The sequence below is a fragment of the Phaethon aethereus genome (assembly GCF_964289735.1).
Source record: "Phaethon aethereus genome assembly, chromosome: 2".
Taxonomy (NCBI): Eukaryota; Metazoa; Chordata; class Aves; order Phaethontiformes; family Phaethontidae; genus Phaethon; species Phaethon aethereus.
The window spans coordinates 13,653,664-13,677,179 of record NC_138582.1 but is presented as its reverse complement, the minus strand read 5'-3'; the positions used below and the strand labels follow the sequence as shown (position 1 = coordinate 13,677,179).

The 23,516-nt window shown below is 46.8% G+C and overlaps 1 protein-coding gene across 2 annotated transcripts; it reads right to left on the bottom strand.

The window, feature by feature from the left end:
• Positions 1-3,206: 3,206 nt before the first annotated feature.
• FBXO32 (F-box protein 32) lies at positions 3,207-23,125 on the bottom strand (the record flags this gene model as incomplete). 2 transcript variants are annotated; one of them, XM_082014567.1, is made up of 9 exons in its annotated part: positions 3,207-3,296; positions 3,999-4,142; positions 5,296-5,478; positions 9,090-9,274; positions 10,136-10,229; positions 17,170-17,262; positions 17,934-17,983; positions 19,682-19,794; positions 23,010-23,125. In XM_082014567.1, 9 exons carry the CDS (start codon positions 23,123-23,125, stop codon positions 3,207-3,209), a joined length of 1,068 nt encoding a protein of 355 aa, XP_081870693.1. The 2 variants fall into 2 exon arrangements, with proteins under 2 accessions (XP_081870693.1, XP_081870694.1); XM_082014568.1 differs by lacking the exons at positions 9,090-9,274; positions 10,136-10,229.
• Between the last annotated feature and the right edge of the window lie 391 nt (positions 23,126-23,516).

Here is a 23,516-nt window from a genome sequence, read left to right as displayed (position 1 = left end):
CTGCAAAATACTGACTGTTTTGTTTGTATTTGGTGAGACTAAGGTATTTGGATGCAATAACATTTTGTTTTACATACAAGAGTATTGAATTCCCCACAATATCTACTTGTACCAGCCACTCAAGAAACAATGAGTCTCCCAAAGAGATCAAGGTCTTACTTGACAGTTGCTGTAGCAGGAGGGTAATGACAGAGGCAGTGACTGAATAAGGCTTATTTCTGTTTCTTTTTGTTCAGTCTGTTTTGTTCTTTAGTACAGTAGTTGCTTGGTTTTCTGCTGCTTCAGACACCGACAGCAATATCCCAAGACCTCACACAAGCAACACACAAGTGTCTGCATGTATTAACAAATCACCTTCAGCACTTTGACCCCTTAAGATCTACACAGTGCAAAAAAATCAGAACACACACTAACTGAAGTAAGTTTTATAAATAGGAGCCTCAGCTGCACATTAAGTATGTTGTCAGCATGACCCATGCTCTCTGGGCAGAGGACAGAATAAATTCTTTGCTCAAGGCCAGTGAAGGGCTGATGGAGGCAATGGCTAGAGCTGAGACATTCCTGAATTGCTGCTAATTGCAGGGGACTTTTTGTCTTGCTGTACAGGGAATGCACTAGGCCAGATTCAAACCTGAGTTTAAAATTCACGTAGCATCACAATCTAACAGCAGATAAGTGTCATCTGCTAAGCACAGACTCTGACAAGGCAGAACCCCTCAGCATTTCATACCAAAATACCACTGCCTCCCCATCACAACATGTTGGCTCGCTATGAGTGGCAGAGACAAGACTACGAAACAAACCAACTCCAAGTCAAAGCTAGAAATGGAAGATGCCAAGGGGCACAGGCCCTCTCTGCTAAAAAAAAGGAGCTATAAATCTCCAGATACAGTGGCAATATTTCACTTCACTTGCAGGTTTCTGTCCTTAATGTTGTCATTCACCAAGCCGGATTTCAGCCTTGTCTACCCACTGCCATCAATGCAGGAATGAAAACAGAAACTGGCCTCCCTCACAAACATCCCCCCAAACAAGCACAAGTTCATTTTTCCAAACTTACAGCTTTTAAATCACTTTCAGTTGACATGAATATGACCAGCAGGCTTATGCTTTCCACCCATAGTCAAAGTGATGGATGGGGCATCAACACCAAGATAAAGCTGCCTATCCCACATGTGGTTTCTCCTCATCTCTGGAGACTGCCAAGCACTGGGCCACAGCTAAGGGTGGCACAGGCTCACAGAGCTCTCTGGAAGAGCAAAAGCTTGGGTTTGCTGTTGGAAGGCAGGAGAAGGGCAGTTCTTGTCAGCATTTTCCTGGTTTTCTCCTTCCGAGGCTTCCTCCCCCCTTCTCACTGCTCCATCTACAGGCAGCTTTTTTTCCCCTTTTTGTATCTCTTACAAGAATATGCAAAGTGATTTAGTTTGCAAAAATGCAAATACTGTCTTTTTTTTAAAAATACAAACAACTGCAGAAAAGTGTTGAAAGTCACTTATAAAAATGTAAAAAAAGGAACAGAATATTTAACAATAAACTCAAGTAGTTCTTCCTGAATTGTCCTGAGTACTCCTCTTCCTCGCAAGTCTTTGTACATAGTCACACACAACCCCCTAAATATTTACCCTCCTGAGGCATCCTGCTTATAACATGCACAGAGAAAGTGCTATACAGGAAATCTACTGGCAAAAAGCAAAAACTTTCCACTGCAGGTTTTCAAATTGTTATATATGAGCTGGATTCTTCTAGCTCCACTTCAGGGGAAAACAAAGCATTGTATGCAACAGGAGACAGTGAGCCAGATCACAGCCACAGTGAAGTTCAGAGTTTGGCCACTTACTCCATAGGACTGAAAATTTAGCTCTAGGCTAGTGTTAGAAGATCCCATAAAGGTCAGCACTGGAAGCAGAAGGGACTAGGCTGGGTCTTTGCTATGTCCTTGGCACAGAGGAATAATGGAAGATGTCAAGTCCCATGTTGGAAATCCCTTTCTTACCCCAGTGCTGACTGCTCTTTTTAGGAAAATGCTGACCTGTTTCTTCATGCTGTCTCGCTCATCACCCTGAACTCCAGTAGTCTGAAATGAAACACAATGCTGCCCATCTTCCAGTAACCAAAACCTGCATCATTTCACTATGTTCAACAGCCCAGTTCTCCCTATATTTTAGCAGCTCCAAGATGACAGAATTCACTTGACAGCAGTGGGAATACAGAGCAGTGTATATGTTGGAAAACTAGGAAAACATGGGCTTGAAGAACGAGATTCTAACCTCACTTGGGATTTCAACCAGTGCAATTAACGTAGTGGAGTCAATATGAATTTACATTGCAAGATTAAATCCAGTCCTTTGTTTCTCTAATAGAACTTCCTCCCTTTTAGATTAACTTCATCCTTGTGGCTTCTTTCCTCTTTTGCTTAGTCTTTCTCAAAACCAACAAATTAAAAGAGGATGGAGTAAAGTCTTAGGTATTTATATGGTGCCTGTCATCTAGGCATTCAAGCACTGAGTAGAGCAAGAAAACTAATGTAAAGAGGTAAGCATTAATACAAGAAAAGATGCTTACTATCACAAACATTTCCCTTTAAATCATTGTACAAAATACAAAAGTTCACATTGTACACTGGATTTTTGTTTGAAAGGTACTCAATCTATTAGAGGTAGAAAGTGGTATGGTGCGATTCTCTTTTGCAAGTAGGCTAGAGTTCTATACTAAGTATTTCAGAATGTGTCCTTTTTAAAAACATGAAAGTATTATTAAACTTGTCACAGGGATATTTTTCATAAATATTTTTAAAACATCATATTTATAAATATGTATGCTAAATAAAACCAGATGGAGAAACAGTTCAACAGTCCTAGCCTCATATTGCTTTCTCTATCAGAAACAACCCAAAAGAGTTCTCATGGTTGTGGGGCAAATTCATTTTTAACTTCTAACAAAAAAAAAGTTTTGCCCTGTATCTTGTACTCTGATCATAAAAAAGGGACACTGTACAACATGCTGTATTTATACATCAGTCCTACGGAAGTCTGTATTCCTTAAGTGCTGCACATCAGTGAGCAATTTCACCTTTTATCTCCGAGATCCTCTTGTTCCTTGACTCAGGAGCTTCAAACATGAATATTTACACTATTTACAAATGGAGTGTCCAAGCTCAGTGGCATAAAGTGTCCTGTAAGAATCGCATAAGCTGTGGTGACCCTAGTTCAGAACCTGAACAAGTTGATGAAGTCTTGAGGCGAAAGAGAGGTGGAGCAAGTCTCCGGGTTGTTTGCTGTGCAAGGGTGATCAGTACCCTGGGAAAGGAGAAAACAACTCCATTTAGAGAGACTGCGGAAAGGGCGCCACAGCATCAGCCAGCTTAGCGCTGCCCCTCTGCCAGACGTCCCGCTTGGAAATAGAGCAGAGCCCAGAATAATATTTCTCCTCTCAAAGCAGACAGCTCAGAACTAGGCCTCAGATTTTAGGGGCTACTGGCAAGTCAGGGGAAATAAAACCAGCAAAGATCCAATTCACTCCTTTTCCCCTCTTTACTGAGGGAAGAGAGGCTGGAGCCTACCATCAGCTACAGGAGTTTAACTTGAGACATGCCTTGGACATCACCACAGTGGCCAGCAGATTTTTTTTCCTGGGCTGTTTTGTCACCATCAGCTTCTTGTTCCAGCTAATCCTGCTGCCAAGACCTCCACCTCCATGTCATGGGTGGCAGGAGTTCCTGGTAGTGCTAAGATCATCTACTGCAGGCAGCCCTACAGTATGCCCATCTCCCTCCCCTCTGTGCTTGACAGCCACTACTCTTGGTCAACATAGAGAAGATGGGATCTTTGAAGCACAGAGGAGAAAGGGTCTTAGTAGTTCAGGGAGGATTAAGCTACAGGAAAACACTAGGTTACACAGGCAAAGGAACTGCAGCACCCTAAACCAGCTGCACTCAGAGGAAGCACTGAGTGCCCTGTGGCTCATGCCCCAATCGAGTTTGTCCCACCAGCACCTCGTACCTTCCAGGAGAGGATGTGGCAGTGCCTGCACAGCTGCAGCGTGTCTCCATACTGCTCCTTCCGTGGGTAACACCTTATGAGCTTGAAGTACATCTTTTTCCAATCCAGCTGTCCCTTGTCAGATAAGATTAGCCGTTTACGAATCTGAAAGGAGAAAAATTATCAACACTGTAGCAGGTCAAATAATGTTTTTCTCTTCATGTTGTTCTCCTCTCCCTTGCATGAGTACCATCCTTGACAGTTCCGTTAACGGTTCGCTTCTAACACCAAGAAAGCTCTGAATATCCAGCTACAACCAGCCTCCTGATGGCAACAGCCTCACTCAATACCATTACCAAAGTCTGTCCCCATTTCATGACTATTTGTGTATGAAAGCCTGAAATCCTGGGAGCTATTTCATACTACTTTAGCCACTGTTTCTGGCTGGCAGGACAGCGAGTATAACTGCATTTAAAAATTTCAGAAATTAAAGTATTTTGCTTTTTCATTGATTAAGCATCAGTCATTTGTCACATTAGCTTGGGAGACACCTGTCTGTCTTTTAGGGCTCATTAGTTGCAGAGACTGGATTTGAATGTACTTGTTAATAGAAGCAACTTCCACAAAGTCACTTCCAAAGTCAGATCCAGAGTAAGCAAATAAAGCCAAGTCAGCAGTCTGGCACATGGTCGCTGAAGTGCAGAGGTCTAGTATAAACACCCCAGACATTCACCATAAACAGAGAGAGGGATTTTCATTTGTTTGTTTTTAAGTTTAGAAGTCCCCAGATGATTATGAGCCTGCAAAAGGCCAAAGATGTTTACACAGGTACAAGATGGGTAACAGCAGGGCTGTTTTCTACATACCATCCTGTCACTCACAAAACAGCTCAGAGAGGATTTCTTGCTCTAAAGGGCAAGAGACTACAACTCATCACTCATGGACCACATAAGATTCTCTGCAAGGGTGTCAGTCCCTGGGACATTGGGGTGATTGCTGGAGCTTGTCTGCATGTTTTCCCTGCACATGTGGGGTGAGGAGCAACTGCATGACTCGCAGTTATTACCACCTGGATTAGGGCTGAAGTTCACCATACGTCTAATTCCTCAGGCTCCTATTTCAGGAATCATTGCTGTAGCATGCAAAGCCTCCTACATAAATCATCTTCACAGCCATTCTCATGCCAGCCTGTATTATCAGCTTGCAGCAGAGCCCTTAGATCCAAGAGATAGTCAAATAAGAGTGTCCTACCCAGGTTTGTTCACTTGCTAGTGGGTTACAACAAGCAACTAATGGCAGTTTGCATCCCTCCTTTTACCTGTCTGTCTGTAAAGTGGTACTGGCAGAGTTTCTTCCACAGCAGCCGGTCTTCACTGAGCACTTGCAGGTCAGGAGCCACCTGACCGAGGCTAACCAGGTCTCTCCCATCACTCAGTCGCTGCATGATGTTCAATTGTAAACACAACGGCAGGTCTGTGAAAGTGGTTCCTTTAAAAGCAGGCTGGAAAAGACAGACAAAATTGACCTCAGGAAGCTGAAAACACAAGCAATTCTAGCTTGCAGTAAATTTACTGCTTTTTAAACATTGCTCTTCACAGAGAAAAGGTGGTAGTTCCCTCTTCCGAATAAGGAGACATTTGACCTTTTGCCCCAGAACAGTTTGAGCTATCCTCAAGGGCGGGCACATGTATTTGTATTACACTAGTTAGAAGCAGAGTTGCAGTCAAAGCTTCCTTCTGCCCTTCATGTCCATCCCACATCCAGACTCTTGAGACTCTGCTCCCAGAAACACCACCACCAGCTTTCACTACAGCAGGACATCGGCTACATCATGGTATCAGCTATTAACCATCCAGGTGTCTCTACCACAAGGGACACTGGCATTACTTCTCAAGTTCAATCTCCTATTACACACATTGCTGGGAATCTCATACTCTTCTATCATGTGTTTTAGCTTATGTTGTCACAGGATCCTGCTGTAACCACAGTAGTGGCTGATGAGTACCCACAGCAGGATTTTCCCTGCATGGCTTCCTAGGTCTCTGCTGGCAAGGCTAACTTTGTGAATGCTCGACGTGCCCCTTTCCCATCAGCTCACAGCCATGGTTTTCCAGGCTGTTCAGCCACACCAAAGCAGAGCCTAGCTTAAAGAGCCAAAAGTCACCTTCACCCCTCATCCACCTTTGCCTGGTCTACATGGGGTCCAAGACTGTTCTACAAGTCTGCATGGTGACACAGCTCCAGGACAAATTGACCACAACAGATTAGCAGGTCCTGCACTTGTAGGAAATCCAAGGCACACATGCGAGCAAGGCATCAGCAAGGACCACAACCCAGGCTCCAGCTGCTCCAAAACCAGCCCCAGCCTTATTAAGGCAAACAGCAGCTTTTATAATTGGGCCCCAACAAAGAAACAATGTTAGACAGATGTGCCAAGTTCATCATCTACCCTGCACAGAGATGCTGCTATTTTAAGTCACAGCATCCGTCTCACAACTGGCAGAGCTATTAACCATTTCAAAGAAGCAGCATGCAGACTGCCATCGGCAGGGGAACATTGCGTAAGGCTGCTTTTAATCATACAGCCCCATCTACAGCCATCCCATTGCACATGAGACTCCACAGGTACAAGTCTGTCTAAACACAAACAGCTCCCACCTTCCCATCTGTGCCCCAGTGACCAGCCTGCCTGGACCATGCAGCCCTGTCTGGTACCTGCAAAGACCACAAATGACCAAGGCATCATTTTTGGCCATGACTACCAGCAGGACAGGCCTGAAACCCCTCCAGAAGGGGTGAACTGTCTCCACTATTTCCAGTGGACGTTTCTTCCCATGACAGCTTTAATGCTTCACACTGAGAATTAAGCTGCAAGTGCACTGCCTGGTTAGCTGTAGATGCTTCCTCAGTACAATCCACAAGTCCAGACTCAGCATCCCTGCCCATCAGTGTAAACTGAGGTCATATTTTGGGGTACGAATCACAGAATCATTAAGGTTGGAAAAGACCTTTAAGATCATCAAGTCCAACCACCAAGAAGAATACACTGGAGGCTTGGATCACCTCCTGTTGATCTCCCTTGCCAGCCTGTCTTTTGAATTCTCCTGTGCTCTCTCTACATATAAGCTTTGCCAGGGCACAACAGGCAAGGCTAAGCTCAGAGGCTCTTGGGTCAAAAAACCCCTGAAGCTTATGTCTTATTTCTGAAGAAACCAGTATGACTCAAGCAAATCCTTACAGGTTTTCTGAGTCACAGCCAAAGACTTATCTGCTACTTTTTCCTCAGTACTCCTTTCCAGGACTTTGAAAACGTTACTTTTTTTGGAGAAAGAACACAGATCAGAGCAGATCAGTATGCTGTCGCTTTCTGGACAGTTTTTTTTAAAAGCAGCTCTAGCATACACAGTATTTTGCAAGTTTTTTTTTTTTAAAGTCTAGGTCTTGGCTGTGGCAAGACATTCCTCTGCTCCAGAAACACCAGAAGCACTCAGTGCACTGTAAGCAACCAGCTGCACAGAGCTGAGCTCCTTCTTCCTTCCTCTAAACTCAACTGGTTCTCTTCTAGCTTGACCTGAAGCCATCTTCAGTGGTGTGAATTTTTTATTGCAAGGTCAACATCTATATATATTTTAGAAGAGTGTCTATAAACCTACGCATAAGTATGCATAGAAGACAGTTCCATTCACAAGCAATATTTTGATACACTTTTGTCTGGATAGGCAGAGTTCTTTGAAATGCTTGTCTGTTTTATGAGTCCCTAAAGTAGAGGGAAAATCCCACACTGTACCACTGAGCTGAGCAGCAGGAGATAGGTCCTGACCTGTGGTGTGCTCAGGCCAGCGGATGCTCAGGTGGAGGTGACCCTGACAGTGCCTAGGCACAGGGCAGCACCCCAGCCTGCAGACCTGCTGTGCCCCAGGAGCCACCCCAGAGTTGGGCTGGTGCTTCCCCTGCAAGGCAAAGGGAGCTACAGCCCATCAGCAGAGACCACCATCAGATAAGGCACTGCTGCTTTTGCAGCTCTTCAAACTCCCTGGGACATCCCAGAGTTCATAATCTCTTGTGTCCTATTACCTCATTACTAGGACTGAAAACTGTTCCCTGGTGTTCCCAGAGAACACAGCCATGTAAAATGATGAAAGCAAGCCCTTGGCTTAATCTTTTGCAAATGCCTCTCTGGTTGGCCCACCAGGGAAGAAGGTGCTTTTTATATTCCCTTGGGCCATGCCTTGGTCTGCCCAAGTTGGAATTTCACAGTCCAGTTCACTGCAGAAGAGTCCTTCAAGGGGCAGAGATCAGCACTGGGGGAAAGCTTTAGCATTTCTGGTGAGCAAGTATCCATTCAAGGGTGGGGTGGGGGGGAAGTCTAGCCATGGTCCTGGGCAACTGGTTGTAGGTGGCCCTGCTTGAGCAGGGGGTTTGGACCAGATGAGCTCCAGAGGTTCTTTCCAACCTCAATCTTTCTGTGATTCTGTGAAGTGGAGCAAGTTCAGATTTAATTCCCATGCAAAGGGGAATTTATCAACCAATATATCTTTCCCCATCCCCACAGATGCTGTTGAAAAAACAGATGTTGTGAAAGCAGGACTTGTCCGGCTGGAACGGGCAGCTCCAGACTATTGGAAGAATCACTGACATTTTCATCCAGGAAGCATGAAGTTATGCAGCTATTTGGAAATTTGCATTTAATTTACAGATTAAGCAAATCTAAAAACCTCAACTATCTGATAAACAAGTTTTGAAGACAATTTCTCAGTTTGAGAAAGATTGAGTTGACTTTTACTAAGGCCTAGTCTCTGAAAACTCTCAAGAGGGAGAGACTGTTTCCTGCCCAGCTCTGTTTGCACAGCACTTCATGGCCATTAAAGGGTCAAGCCACAGTCTGTGACCAGTAACAGGGAACATGATCTTGGGTTGTGTACACTGAGTTTGAATTAAGGAACACAAGTAATGCTAGGAATGCATCCAGTTATTTTGGCAACTCCAGATCCTTCCCCAGCACTCTGTGCTTGCACTGGGAGTACAGTGGGATGCAGTCACCCAAGTGAGAGCTCCTACATGAGGTTTCACAAGGGAGCCACATTATTTTTAGCTTTCAGGAGTTGTGCTTACCCTGGTGATCTGAATGTTGTTCAGCTGCTGCTGCCAGTGGAGAATACTCTCCATCCTGTGCACCCACATGTTGATGTTTCCAACCAGGACAGACTTGCCGACCCGTTGAACTAACGTGCAGAGGGATGTGTAGAGGGTCTGCAGCAACTCCCGTATTAGCCTAATGTTCTGCTGATCTTCAAGGACTTTGGAAGAAAAGGAAAGGTTAAAAATGGGAACTGCCCAAATCCTGTTCTGAATCTACATGTTTCTCAGGCAAGTCAAGTTATCTGCTATAACCTCACAGGCCAAGAGAACAAGCCTGCACTTTTCTTTAGAAGAAAGCACTTAAACATTAGCCAGGCACAACAGGTTAGGCAGCAGATGGAAAGAGATCCTCCCAGGATAAGCAGATGAGATCTGCCCTTTCTGCAGCACTTCCCACTTCCAGACACTGGCAACCAGCCAGTTTTACCCTCCAATACGTGCAAGAGGTTATCTACGTGCACCTCTTCCCCATCTACCCCGGCTGATGCGCAGGGAGACAGCTCAGGATCTCCTTTCTTATTTTGTACAGATGCACTAACAGGGCACTCAATTCCCAGGCTTCAGCCAGAGCTAGAGTATCAGGGAGGGAAGTGGCACATCTCAACAACAGTTCAGCCCCCCCAGCAAGTGAAGACAGCCCTCGAGCTTTCCTTTCCTGTGGAGCAAAAAACTGGTGACAAGGCAGCAGAGACCACAGATGTGCCAGGCTGGGGGCAGGAGCAGCCATCTCTTCTGCAGTCAGAAATAGGACTCAGTAGGATGCAGAAGGGGTGGTAGCGAGGAAAGTTGGAGAAGGAGGAATCACCTCTCAGATACGTACCAGAATACAGACATTTCTTCCCACCACCCCCACACAGTCCTTCACCAAGGGAAAGGGGAACCGCACTACCGAAATAAGCAGTGGTGCCCCTCTTCACCCGTTTTGTATTGCCTGACTGTTCTCAAGGATGTGGTTTGCACAGAGTGCACCAGATTAAATCAGACTCCTCCTCCTCCCCCTCACTGTTTCTGTTTCTTACCTTTCTGCACCACTTTTTCCAAAATGTTCATGTAGTTTTTCTGGGCAATGCCACTCAGTGACGTCAGCTGAGACTTTGCTATCAGCTCCAGCAGCTGTGGATAAAAATAGAAGTTGCAAGTCTTAGAGCATAGAGATACCTTTCTAATCTTGACTCCTGGTCACATGACATAGCAAAACAGCCCAGAGACTTGTTTGTTGCTTGAAAATAAAAAGGAGACAGAACAACAAAGCAAACTCATGCAAAGGAGGAGAAAAGCAGAGGCCAAATAATTAAACCCACAATGAAAAGGACAGAAAAAAAAGGCATTCTAATGATCTTCAGGGGGGGAAAAAAAAAAAAACCCTTGATTTCATGGTTCAGAGATGCAAAGAAACCACAGAGCAGTGCTCAGACTGACAGCCTCAATTCACACCAAGGGAACAACGAACAGCCAACGTCACCGTCCTTCACTGGGGCATAAACAGTGTCATAAGGGAACACGAGAAAATGCCTGCTGTTTGGATGGGGATATTATTGATGGAGCATTAATGAGAATCAGACTCCACAATTTACGTCAAACTCCGGGGTTGCATGGGTTTTGTCAGAGTGCTGTCGCTATGACAGAAAGGTTAAGCACTATATTAAAAACAAAGCCTCCCTCCCAAACCCCTATTCCCCCAAGGTTTCCTCTCCTGTTCAGCTCTTACAGCTACACCACCAAACCACCTTTCCCTGTTTGTCTTGTTTACTTGTTAACCTCCCCTAATGGAAATCTGGCTTTTACTTTCGATTGGGATTTGCTTCCCACCGCTGATCTCCTGACTCGTGTACAAGCTGAACACTGAATTTGGGCTGCAGTTGCCAAAGGAAGCATTTCCCACAGGGAAGATGCCCTGTCCTCCCCGGCTCTCTACCACCGCAAGAACAGCTGTGGAAGTTTCCTATGGATCATGCTCTGCAGAACATGTGGCCTGTGATCTTCCAAGCCTTCCTCCCTTCCCCCAGCATTATATAAATACACAGACTGTCCACGTGTCAGTTCATTTGTTTTGGATGTACATAGCCTTCTGTTTTAATTTAGAAAGGAAAGGAAAAACCTTTTATGCTACAAATCAATCAACACATTACCACATGACTGGCTTATTAATCCTTTATCATCTGCAGCTACAGTATCCCATTGCTGGCACCGCAGAGAGTCCAGAGAAGGTGCAACTACTTGTGTCAAGTCACTAAGATGGCTTTTGACAAGACTTGATAAGTCATGAGCTGAACTGTTTGCCGCACTATAAGAATGACAGGAATGTATCCAAAAAGTCACTGGCAGCTTGCCATGAAGCGGGGACCTCAGGGAGAGGTATTACTGCAGCCGTTTGCCTGCTCCGCTTGTCTCAGGCACTGGCATGTGACTGCCAGTTAGGAGCAGTGAAGTTGTCTAGAGTGACCGATGTGTTCTTGCGTTTAATTTCCAGGCCAGCACCACCATCAGATGGCTTTGAGTTTACATTCTATTAATATCTTGCACCTCACATGACCGAAAGAAAACAAGATGAAAAAAGACCTGAGCTAACTCCCGTGAAGGGCAGGCTGCCTGTTTTCTTGGCTCATTTGGGGGAAACAAGAGATACAGGAGGGCTGGGTAGTAGTTGGTGCACAGGCATAAGTGGATCTTCTTGCTATATCAGCTAAACTGAGACCACAAGGACTAGGTACTCTTAAAAACAAGGCACTTTGCAAGATGTTTGGAAAGTTTTAAGAAAGGTCTTTTCTTCATTTCTTGAAATACTGGAAATAGGAAAAAACCAACAGTGTCCTAAAGTAGTCTGCAATACTCTGCTTACACTAAACTATTTAGCCTTCAGACCTTTGATTATAGTGATCAACTTGCCAGACTCCATCTGTACATTAGCCACACGTGCACCCAGATCAGCTCTTCTGTGCATAAACAACTGCTGTTTCCAGATTGCACCATTCTGGAACTGGCACAGAGACAGCTTCCTCCAGGCTGGGTGTTAGCAATGTTGTGCCTGTTACTGAAAACACCGAAATGCACCCAGAGATAAGCATCACGTAATGCAGTACCATAAGAGCTAGATGCCAGGGCCATTCTTTAAGAGGAACAAGGATCAAAATCTCAGTTCCTTGAAGAACACTAAATTGGTACAAAATTTAGCCAAAGGAACAGATTCAAATTTGCCTTTCTGTGTCTATCGAGGTTCAATTTATGTTCAGTGAACCAGCTCAGATATCATGTGTCACCTCCCTTCCCCTGCAGCAATAAACACAGGATGAAATTCCATACGAAAACTATGTTGTGAATACTTTAAGACTACTCCGCTCCCCAGGGACCACTGGCTGAAGCATCTAGCTAGACCTCCAAACCAAAAGACATTTTTTTGTTCTTCTGTGCTCATGTAATACACAAAAACCAGGTAAGCAATACAGTTCATCCGTACCCTACGTGCTCCAGTGCATTGAGGGTCTTTCAGTGTTGGCACAGACCCAGCAGAGTAGGGTCTCAGTTAATGGACTGCCACACTGGGGTCTACAGCATTATAAAAAATAAATCAATGTTGCCACTTGTGTAATACAGACTAAAAGCAGGCTGATGAATTCAGATTAATGCTGAGTAGGGTAAAAAAGCCGGAGAGCTGCAAGCCTGTGTTATGATGCGGTTGCATTAAGCCCAGCCCACGCTCAACTGAAAGGGACAGATGGTAGGAGAGAGTGCACAGGGAAAGGTTAAGAGCAATTTTAAAAGGCCTGCTTTTCAAAAACACTAAGTGATTGCATTCCAGCCAATATTAACTGGAGCTGGGAAGTCTGCAACACCTCCAGAAAACAGGGCATTAGATCCCAATTCACTTTCAGCTCCTCAGAAGTTTAATAAAGACCCGATAGCTTCCAAAGAAAATCCTTCCTACCACCTCACGCCTATTTTGTTTACTCTCAGAGGTCTGCCAGAGCCATGGAGAAAAGACAAGAGATGCAGCAAATTATTCCAGACCCTTTGCAAAGCTGGCAGGAGGCACAGCAGGGCAATAACCCACTGACTTCCTCACGAGTGTTGATGGGACTCCTGCTCAAACCCCACTACCAGTTGGTCTAAAGCAGTTGATGCAATGAGCCACTTAGCTCTGGGAGCAGAGCAGGTCCTCCTCCCATAAGCACAAGGAAAAAACCAGCAAAAACAGTGCCATGTGGCAGGGAACAAGGGCCCCTCTTTCAGGGCTGTGAAAACATGCTGCTCTGCACCCATGACTCCTGTGCACAACATTGCTTAGACCTGCTACAGCCAGATGGCACTTCTGCCACTGCCTGTTCAACACTGAGGTGTGCAGGCAATCCATACCCCAAATAACCCACAGCTGGGGCCTTACAGCACACAGAGCCAAAAAGTCCTCAGCAGGCATTCTGCACTGAGCAGAAGGGTGTAACCTTGCTGCAAAAAGGGGAATGCTCTTAAATGATTAAAATCACAAGTTTCAGACTACTGAAGTGTAAGTCACCCTTTAAATACCCCAAACCAGCTACTGGCCTGCACCCAGTAGGATCCACGAGTTCCTCCTTGTTGGGGATGTGGCTCCTCACACCATCACTGCTTCGAGAAAGGTATTGCAATGAAAAATTTCTCCTCCAACCCCCCCTTGCTCTCATAGCCATTCACTTTCTGTGGCTGAAATGCCACATTGGCTCGCAGCTGGGAGGTACAGCAAGAGCAAGGCAAGTTATAATGATTTACAGTGCAGGTGCTGACAGGTCTCCAAGAGACAGCACTGAGCTGATACGCTTTCAGCACAGCATAAATCCAGGACTCCCAGAGCTAAAAACTGCTATAAAAACTTAAGAAACAAATTTAAGAGACTACTTTAACAGGCTACAAACTATCTAGATCGTGTTATTCCAGAAGAGCTGTGCCCATGCAGCTTAACCTGACCTAAGCTTTTATGATCAGAAACAGCACCTTCCCTTGAAACATTACTACACAACCATCATATGACAAACCTTTGCAAAGGAAGCAGCCTGCAAAACTTCACTGTCATCTGAACAGTGTGTTCCCAAAGGAGAACCAACAACTTCTGGGCTACTGGCACTTTTGTCTCTGCTCATATTGCTTATGCTTACAGAATGCTTCCAGTCTTTTAATTAAATCTGTAAGACCAGAGAACCCAGGACTGTTTCAAGACCAACAACAGTTTGGGTCCTCTGGGTCAATCACACACTTCTTTACTAGCTCTAAAGAGGGAACATTGTCCTGTGACACGCAGGCAGATGCTATAATTTAACAGATCAGCAAGGACTAAGTCATGGCACCAGTATCTATACTTAGCACTCCAGTGCTATATCAGCAGACTGTCAAGATTGATGTTGGAGGAAAACTTCTGTTTCCGTTACATGAACTTACTGGCTACAGGTGATGGTATTTGCCCATGAAAAATACCTACCAAGCTTCTTGCAGCTCGCACCTCCACCTGACTTGGAGGTGCCCATTTTATCAGTGCACCCTTATGAACTTCAAGAACTCAGTTCAGGTATATCAAGCAGCAGATACTTCTTTATGACAAAAAGTAGCACTAGAAACACTGTAGCACTTAAGTTCAGAGAAATTCAGAAAGGAATACTTTGAGAGAGGCAAGTTGATGTTCACCCTGAAAGCCCATTTTGCTATCAGCAGTGATGCAGATTGTTTCTTCTATTGGGCAAGTCTGGGCATAGGCAGCAGAGTCCCAGAAGCCTGCAAGTGTTTCTCTCCTTTCTTCCCCTATGGACACCCTCAGGTTCTCCCCCAGCCTCCAACTCTAAACTTCCCTCCTTGGAAAGCATTTGGTTGATGAACTGTGACATTAATCAGATACCCCAAGCAATGGGTAGAACTAGAAAGAACAGGGAGAGGGAGGAAAGTGAAAAATGTTTTGTCTGCCAATGTTCAAGGCATTTTGCATGTGACAGATTGCTCATCTGTGTGCTCTAGGAGGCAAAGGACCAAAGATTTGCAAAGGACCATAAACAAGATTCGCATCTAGGCAGAGCTCTTCATGAGTAAATCTGGCACATAAGGCATTTTATGAGCTACTATCCACCAGAGACTTGGCTGATACAAGCCTTTCATTTTAAGAAGTCAGGTTTATATTTGATCCATGGTACCAGGTTTAATATCTTCTTTAATCTGCCAAACCACAAGTCAGCATCAATTAGAAAGCTTCATACTTCTCAGTAGTGCTGTATCCTTAAAACTACCAGGGGAAAAACCACTCCTAAAAGCTCAAGAGAGGTAATTTGTTGAAACAAGGACACAGGCCGACTTCCATATAGAAACTGCTATTTTGGATACACAGCAGATTTGGGATGCTTTTATGAAGTCCTCATGGGAAAAAAGGGGGAAGGTCAGCTTGAGCCTCCCCACCAGACCATGCCAACCTCACCAAAACTTGAGTTTGCTTTTCAAGAAATTTAACAGGACTGCTGCTCAATGAATGCAGTCCCATGCGAGACACTCGTCACCTTGGGCTGAGCAGCAGAAGCCCATCACACAGCACAACCTGAGGCCACGCTTAGCAGAGGTCTCTGGAGTTCTTCATTGTCATAAGACAAAGTCTGCCAAAAGGATCCCTGGAGCACCAAGTTTTATTTTCTTTTCCTCCTTTATGTGTGATTAAAGGGGTATAGCCTTGGCATGAACTGTTCCTTCCACAACAATCCCCCTAAAGATGACATGGCTGTGTGTATACATATCCAGTATCAGAAAACACCAAGTACCTCAGCACTGGTGATCACCTTCTCTGTACAAGCAGGAAAACAAGTTGTCCCAGGACCAGCAGAGCTAGGACAGCCTGAGTTCCCATGGTCTTGTATCCCGCTTTGCCTCCCCCAGCATCCCCACTCCTTGCCACCACCCCTGCAGTAGGACATCCAAGTGATTGCCAGTGCCCTTCCTGCACAGCGGGTGGGTAATCACCCCCAGTGCTTGCACTCTTCCTCGGATGACAGAGGTTTTCAGACTCCTTGTCACCTAGACAACAGGTTAACAAACCAAGGTGAACTTGCTCAGATCATTTTTTCCTTGGACACTTTTCATGACATTTGACTCCGCAAAGGGAAAGCAATACCAGTGCTGCTTGCTCCAGAACCTAATACCTGAACAGCTGGTGCCTCATCAGTGATCAACTGCTGATGAGATGTGAAAAAGAGCTGTTTATAAACAGCCTCAAGTTAATAACAGATTTTTTTTTTTAAGCTTATTGAATTCCAAACCTTGATAAGCATTCTGAAATTCAAGATCAATTTGCAGGTCACACACATATAAACATACAGCCCTTGGGACAGTAGCTCTCCCTGACCACTACCACCCTTCTTGGCCCCCAGAGCCAAAAGAGAAGCCCTGTCCTATTATGCAAAGCCAGAGCATAGGGAATCTGTGGCTGGTGACTCCTTCCTACCAACTAATGGTGTCAGGACTAACAAATGCTTTACCCACTGAAACCACTGCAAGTCACAGAGGCTTAAGAGCAACCGTGATCCTTAACAGAGAAGGTAGGATCAGTGCCTTCAGGAGGTTCAGACCATCCTCTCATTCCCAAAACGCTCAGCTCCCTAGAGTTTCTCCTGTATCACTTCAAAGGAGACAAAGGTCCACCACCCCTGTGGAGCCAGAGTCTCCTGTGCAAAGATGTCCCCACTGCTCTATGGCCTTTTCAGGAGAGCCCAGGTTCCTTTTGGGGCTACAGAAATCACATTTAGAGGCTGAACTGAGAACTCAGGAACTACAAGCTAAGTTTTCTGGGTCTCAGAAGTGAATTTCACAACTGAAAAGTAGTAGGAATGCTAATGCCCATCTTTTACATTAGCACCACCTCCCTCCCTCTCCATTTTAAACAGATGGAAAAGGTTCTAGGCATCTATCCACACAACTTCCATCAATTACTTCATGCAGCAAAGCCCAACACCCCCACTTGCATGCTTAGACCTCTTTGTCAGTGCTTTCCATCACCCAACTAGTGCTCAGTTCAGAGCGTGCACCACTATCACAGCAAAATAAACCCTGGCTTTTCACTCACCCTCACAACATAGTTGAATCGCCTGGAGTCCAGGATAGCACTGGAGAAGTCAAGTCGGTTGAAGGCTTCTCCCAAGGTGCAGTAACCATGGCGCTGAGAATAAAAAACAGTCTGGGTCATGTTCTGGCAGACATGAGTCCAGGCAGCACCAGAAAGACATGACCCAGAGCAACTGAATTTAGCAAGCTAATGGGTACAAGCCATGAGACCAGCTCACAGCCGGAGGAGGCAGGCCTGTCTCCCACAGAGCCGCACTTATTGACGTCAAGAGCGGGGATGGCCCAATGTAGATTATGGTAATTTCCCAAGAGCGACCCAAGCTCTGCTCATGACCCTCGTGACCCCACGGGTAAGAATGAGCCACGCATTCCCGGGGTTCAATATATAGACTGAGTTCAGAGCAGTCCCATACGGCTGCTTCTCTCCATGAGCACAAGTGAGCCGTTGTGATGAATTCCAATGATTTTCCATGTTAGGACTGTACTGGGTGAAAGCCAAGAACAGTGTTATGGCTTGGTCTGCAAATGGCTGTTTTTTTTAACTGAGGGAAGCAAACAAGTCATATTTTAAACACATGTACAGAGCCTTGTACAGCACGCCCTGGCTCCCTGATTGAGGCTTAAAATCATTACTGAAATTCCAGCCACAAGCCAGATCTTCCACTTATCTCTTAAGAGCTTCTGCTGATTTATATCAGCACAGGATCTTCCACTACTTGGAAAAAACAGTAGAAAAGGGAACAAAGAACCTATGGACACACTCACCTCTTTTGTGCTCCCCTTGTGAACATAGATCCACTTCTCCTGGTGGAAATCTGCTTGGACAAAGACACATTTTGCTCAGTTAATCCTCTACCTTGCAGAAGGCTGGATCCCTGTTCTGCTCACAACACTTAGTACTCTTATAGCACAAATAAAGTTATTTTGTGTTTACACCATCACACTTGAAACCAAAACTAGCAACTTCCTAAGCCGCTTTGTTTCCATTTTGCTTCATTTGAGACTGTGGCCCTGAGCCTTAGAAAGGGCTTGTGTTTCAGTGACACAGCTCAAGATTGTAAATGTTTAATCTGCCAGCCACAGATATACCATAGCACCTCCTCTTCTTTGGTCCCAGACAGTAAGTGTGGCTGACAACCAGGTTTTGTTGTTATTGATTTTATTAACTATTCATTACCTTGGTTACAGGCTTGGGATTGAATGTCAAATTTGAAGTTGAGCAAAAATGTCATGAGACACCAGGCATGTGGGAGAGAACTTTTAGCAGTGAGGTCAGGCTCAGAGGAGCATGCTTGTGCTTGCAGCTAACTTGCTAAAAAAGAAAAACCTATTTGGGACCAAAATTTTCCTATTTCTAATTGCCCCTCCCTTTCCTCAGAAATGGGAGTTGTCCCATCCACACCCCGAAATAGCTTCCCTGTACCCACCACATGCTAACTGTTTGCAGAAGAGTCCTTACTGTAACAGCAGTTATGCTGCCCGATCCTTCTCCCATGGGCTTGACCCTTCTTCCACCACACACTGGCAATTCAACAGCTAGTGTTAGTACAAAAAATTCTTCTTCCCATCCTGCTAGACTCCTTTCCTTAAAGGAAATATTGTGTTCCTGGAGTCTTTTTCCACCTAAGGATGCAGTGATGTACTCCTGCCTGGTACTGTGAGCCCAAGGACAGACCCAGTCTTAGTTACAGGCATGCAGACCCTGCATCAGGCTCTTAAATAGCAGATCACAGCAGAATCCAGCCAAAAACTGCCATGGTAGCATTTGTTTATTCAGAGAACCAAATGCACAGAGGGGCCAGATTTTGGCATCAGTTTCTGAAATCCTGGGGGATGCATGATGAGCTAATAGCAGTGTGGGAATTATAACTCATTTCCTCTGTGTATGTTTACATTTGTAGCCTTCACATCTAACTCCAATACCTATTTTACAATCAGATCACCACAGACCTTGCCATCCCTACAGGCTCCCCTGAGTCTTCCCAGTGCACCATCTGAGACCCCGGCTGCTCGCTGTGCATACAGAAAGATTTCAAACCTTCCATTGTTTTGAGCAAGCTGAAATCTTATTTCGTTTTTCATGCACTCTGCGCAGAGATAGGATCAAAGCTCACATTCAGGCTTGTAGCCTCCAGTAATGGAGATTAGTACTCAACATGCATATGGAAGGAAGAATAAATTTAGCCTGTTGTGCAGAAGGAAGTCTACAGGGGGAAAAAAACCTGGAACTGGTTCATTTGAATGTACCATAGGAAAAAATTACCCTCCTGACAAACACAAATGACAAAAATTTGAACACAACAAGCACAACTCTTCAGAGCAGGGATTACTAACAGGGGCATAAATCTTCACATTAAACTGTATCCAAGTTCTCTACTTAGGTCAAACATGGGCGCAAAGCCCTTCGAGACACACTAGAAGACTCCTCATGCACTGTGCAAAAAACAGATATGAAGCATTTCCCATTCTCCTGTAACAACTTTTATTTTAAAAAGCCCAAATAGACATCTTACATTGAATCTTGGCTTTGTTATTCAGCAGGTCTTTTTTTCTCTTCTTGGCAGCAACATCATAGTTCAAACTGTTGAAGAGATTCTCTTTGTTGTGATCATCCTTTTTACAAAAGCTGTGAATGACACAAAGCAAGGATTCTGTTTATTTCTGCAGTCTGTTGAACACTGTTTCCCACCAGGAGAGAAAATACACAGGTTTTCATTGCGAACTCCAAAGCTGCCTCCTTGCAGGCTGCTCTCGAGAAGTCTGCATGTAGTTTTTGCATCCAGTAGTGGTATTTTTACATGAGCCTCTGGTGCCTCATTTGTGTGCTGGCTAAGATAACAGACGGGAGCAGGTAATACAGATTGCACAGTTAGTGCTGAGACACTGCTAGGCAGTATTCTTTTCCTTCCTTTAACCTGTTTCTATCTTTAAGAAACACCATATCTTCCTACTGTAGGTGGTAGATTCCTCTGAGCCAGTCAGACTTCTATGGAAGGACATATTTAGACATCTCTGAGAACACATATATATATGCACTCAAAATATTTATTAACAAAAGAGTCCCTACAAAACATTCTTTCAAGCTTACAGGAAAAGCTCAGCTGAGGTTCAGACTTGGCTGGTAGTTTTCCAAACCCCACATAGTAGTGACTGTACAAATTAACAGCTAGGATCTCTTGTCCAAGAGCGCCCATCTTCTGCTTTTGCTGAAGCTCTGCTGTAACTATATTATTACTGAAGGGAGCTATAACCCCTTATTTTCTTCGAAGGCAATGAAAGACTATCTATAAAAAGGCTATGCATCAACATCTCCACGTTCTGCAGACCTGCAAATCAGCATATCCAGGCAGTGATGTGAAACAGAGGAGCCCCTGGGCAGCCACAGCGCTGTGGCACAGTTCTCTGGGGGTGGCAGGGGAGGCAGCACCCCCCAGCAGCTCTCAGCCCAGGCCCCCCTGCCCACAGCATTCTGCCCCGAGCTGCAGGGATGCCTCGCAGGTGCTGGGGAAAAGACAGGCAATGCAACCAGGAGAACAAAAGAGCCATCCCCACTGCTCTAGCAGCTCGCAAAGGATGGGAGAATGGGTGGCTGTCCGCAGGTCTAAATTCAAAGAAGGGTCCCAGCACCTCACTGCACCTCTCAGCTGCTGTGGCAGCACTGGTCTGGGACACCTCCAGAACTCTGGCAGGTGCTTGAATGTGCTGCTGCTCACAGCGCTGGGCCAGCTTTCTCTGTGACAGCCACGAGGACCCTTACACAGCCAGGCCGCTTCCTCTACAGACCTCGTGTTCACACTCTTTAACCTCAAAAACAAAAATACCGTAAGCATCACACCAACTCACACCTCCAACAGCTATTCAGCACAGGCTCCTACAAAGGAACAAAATCTGTGGGACGAGGCTCCTTGTTTCCCCCTACTGATAAACAGGATCACCAGCCCAGCCCACAACCAGGAAAGGAAGGTCTGCTGTCTGTCAGCATGGCCACAACAACAGCATGCACAGAAGTCAAGTGACCAAGTCAGAGTTTCAGTCCCACAAGGGACCCAGACCTCCATCAGGGTCCAGATGGGTGTTCTGGTTTGACACCTGCACATGGCCCCAGAGGTGGAGGAAACCTCCCCCAGCTTCAGGACACCAGAAGCCTCAGCTCCCTCTTCCCACTCCAAGTCCCCCCTCACAGGGGGCCACAGCTGCAGGGAAGGCACCACTCCTACAGGCTCCACCACAACTCTGTAGAGACATCAGCAGCAATGCAGGTGGACAATATGCACAGCAACAACAGCTCAGGGAAATCAGATGCTTCTACCAGCTGGACCTGGCCCAGGAGAACCTAAACCCAAGAGCAGAACATCAGCTGCACATTTTCCCCCATCAGTGCAGCCTTCTGCTGGGGGGACCAAAACCCAAGAACAGGGTATGGCAGTAAGGAAGAAGCACTTTTGAGATCTTGAGAGATGTTCAAACTTATATTTTACTGGGGTTGCACAAAATCAATAATGGACCAGGCTAGCTGCCCCCAGCAGTGGCAGAATCCAAGTCCAAGAGCACAAGACAGATCTGCTTTAAATCTTACATGTCAACAGCACACCCTTGACTGCTGACTTCCTACTGAATGACTCTGTAATCTGAAACGATCATAATAGCAATGGACGAATTCCAGTATGGAAGGCAGATTGTTCCCCTGTTTATGTACTGCCAGGTTTCCACACACTTCTCCAAGGCATCTTGACAGGTTGAACAGTTGGGCACCAGGACCTGGCACTGCAAGGACCTCAGTCCGGGGCCACTATGTCACCTCCTTGCTTTTTAAAGGTGAGAGGGATGTATACGCCCATGCCAAGCTCAGTATTCCCAACAATCACACTACCACCAGCCAGATATCCTTCTACCTATTTACAAATCAGATGCTTTGGATTCTAAATTTGATTTTTATTTACAGCTTGCATAAAAGAGGTCAAGAGATAGAGACCTGCTACATAAACCTCCTTGCACAATGACATCTCAGCAGCAGTTCACAGCAAATTCCTGCCTGCTGCCTTTGTCAGGGACATTCCGGACCTGTCCCTCAGCCCAGTGGCAGCGGACTGTACCCAGCTGACAATAAGATGCAGCTCTGCAAGAAAAGTTTGGTTTTGACGGGAGCGATCTGACCAGCGACCATTACACGCACACTGCTTGCAAAGGCTTCCTGCACGCGGCGCTTCACCATCTTGGGGTTTTTGTTGTTGTTTTGCAGCCAGATTAGTCAAGCAGCACGTAAGGTACGTTACTCATGGTCTGGGGAAGATTGACGGTTTCAGACACGTCATCCTTCTGCCAGCCCGAGGAAGGGTTGTTTCAGGGGGAGGAGAGACACCCCCAGGGCCCCCGGGAGACGCTCAGCGATGCTCCCCAAGGGCACAGCACCCGGGCCGCGGGGCAGCGACTGTTTTCACTTTTTCCTCGGTTTTCCACCCCATTCCACAGCCGTAGGGGCGGCCGCCTCCGTACTCAGGCGCCCCGGGACCCCGCCGGGGCAGAGGGGCACCCATTTGGCGTTTACAGCAGGCCCGGGGGAAGGCCGCCGAGCCCCTCCGCCGGCAGGCCCGGCCACCCCAGCGACGCCAAGGCCCAGGATTACCGGCAGGCGCGCATAGCGACGCCCCCGCCGCCGCGCCCGGCTCACGGAGCTCAGCGGGCCCCCGGCCCGCGGCTCCTGCCGCCCCCGGCCCAGGGACCGGGCGTCCATCTTATCGCCGCTCACCCCCGGCCCCCCGGCAGCGCGAGACCGCACCGCGGCGCCCCCTAGCGGCGGCGCCGCGGGAGGGGCCGGGAGCGGGACCGACCCGCCGCCGGTACCTGCTGATGTCGCCGACATAGCCGCCGCTCTTCTCGTCGAGGAAGCGCGTCCAGCCGTCGGCCGTCTTCACCCAGCTCTGCCCGGGGGAGCGCCAGTCCTGCCCCAGGAACGGCATGGCGGCAGGACGGAGCGGGACCACAACCGGGTCCGGGACGGAGATCAGGAGCGGCGGCGAGACACGGGCCGGGAAGCACAGCGATGCAGTAGGTGCCGGGGCGGCGAGGCTGCGGGCGCCGCGCCGCTCCGCGCTATTTATGCGGCGGCGGGGCGGTGTGTTGCCGGAAGCGCGGAGCTGGCCCCGCCCCCGCCCCGCCGCACGTGGCGGTGTTTATCGGCACCGCCCCCGCCCTCCGCGAACGGCCTGGGGCGGGGCGGTGGGCGGGACCGGGCCTCTGGGGGCGGGGACAGCCCGCTGGAGGCGGGGCCAGCGGTGTTGGTGCGAGCGGCAGCAGACCCGGTTCCTGCGCTGTTAGCGCGTGCCCGCCTGTGTCTGTGACACAAACGGC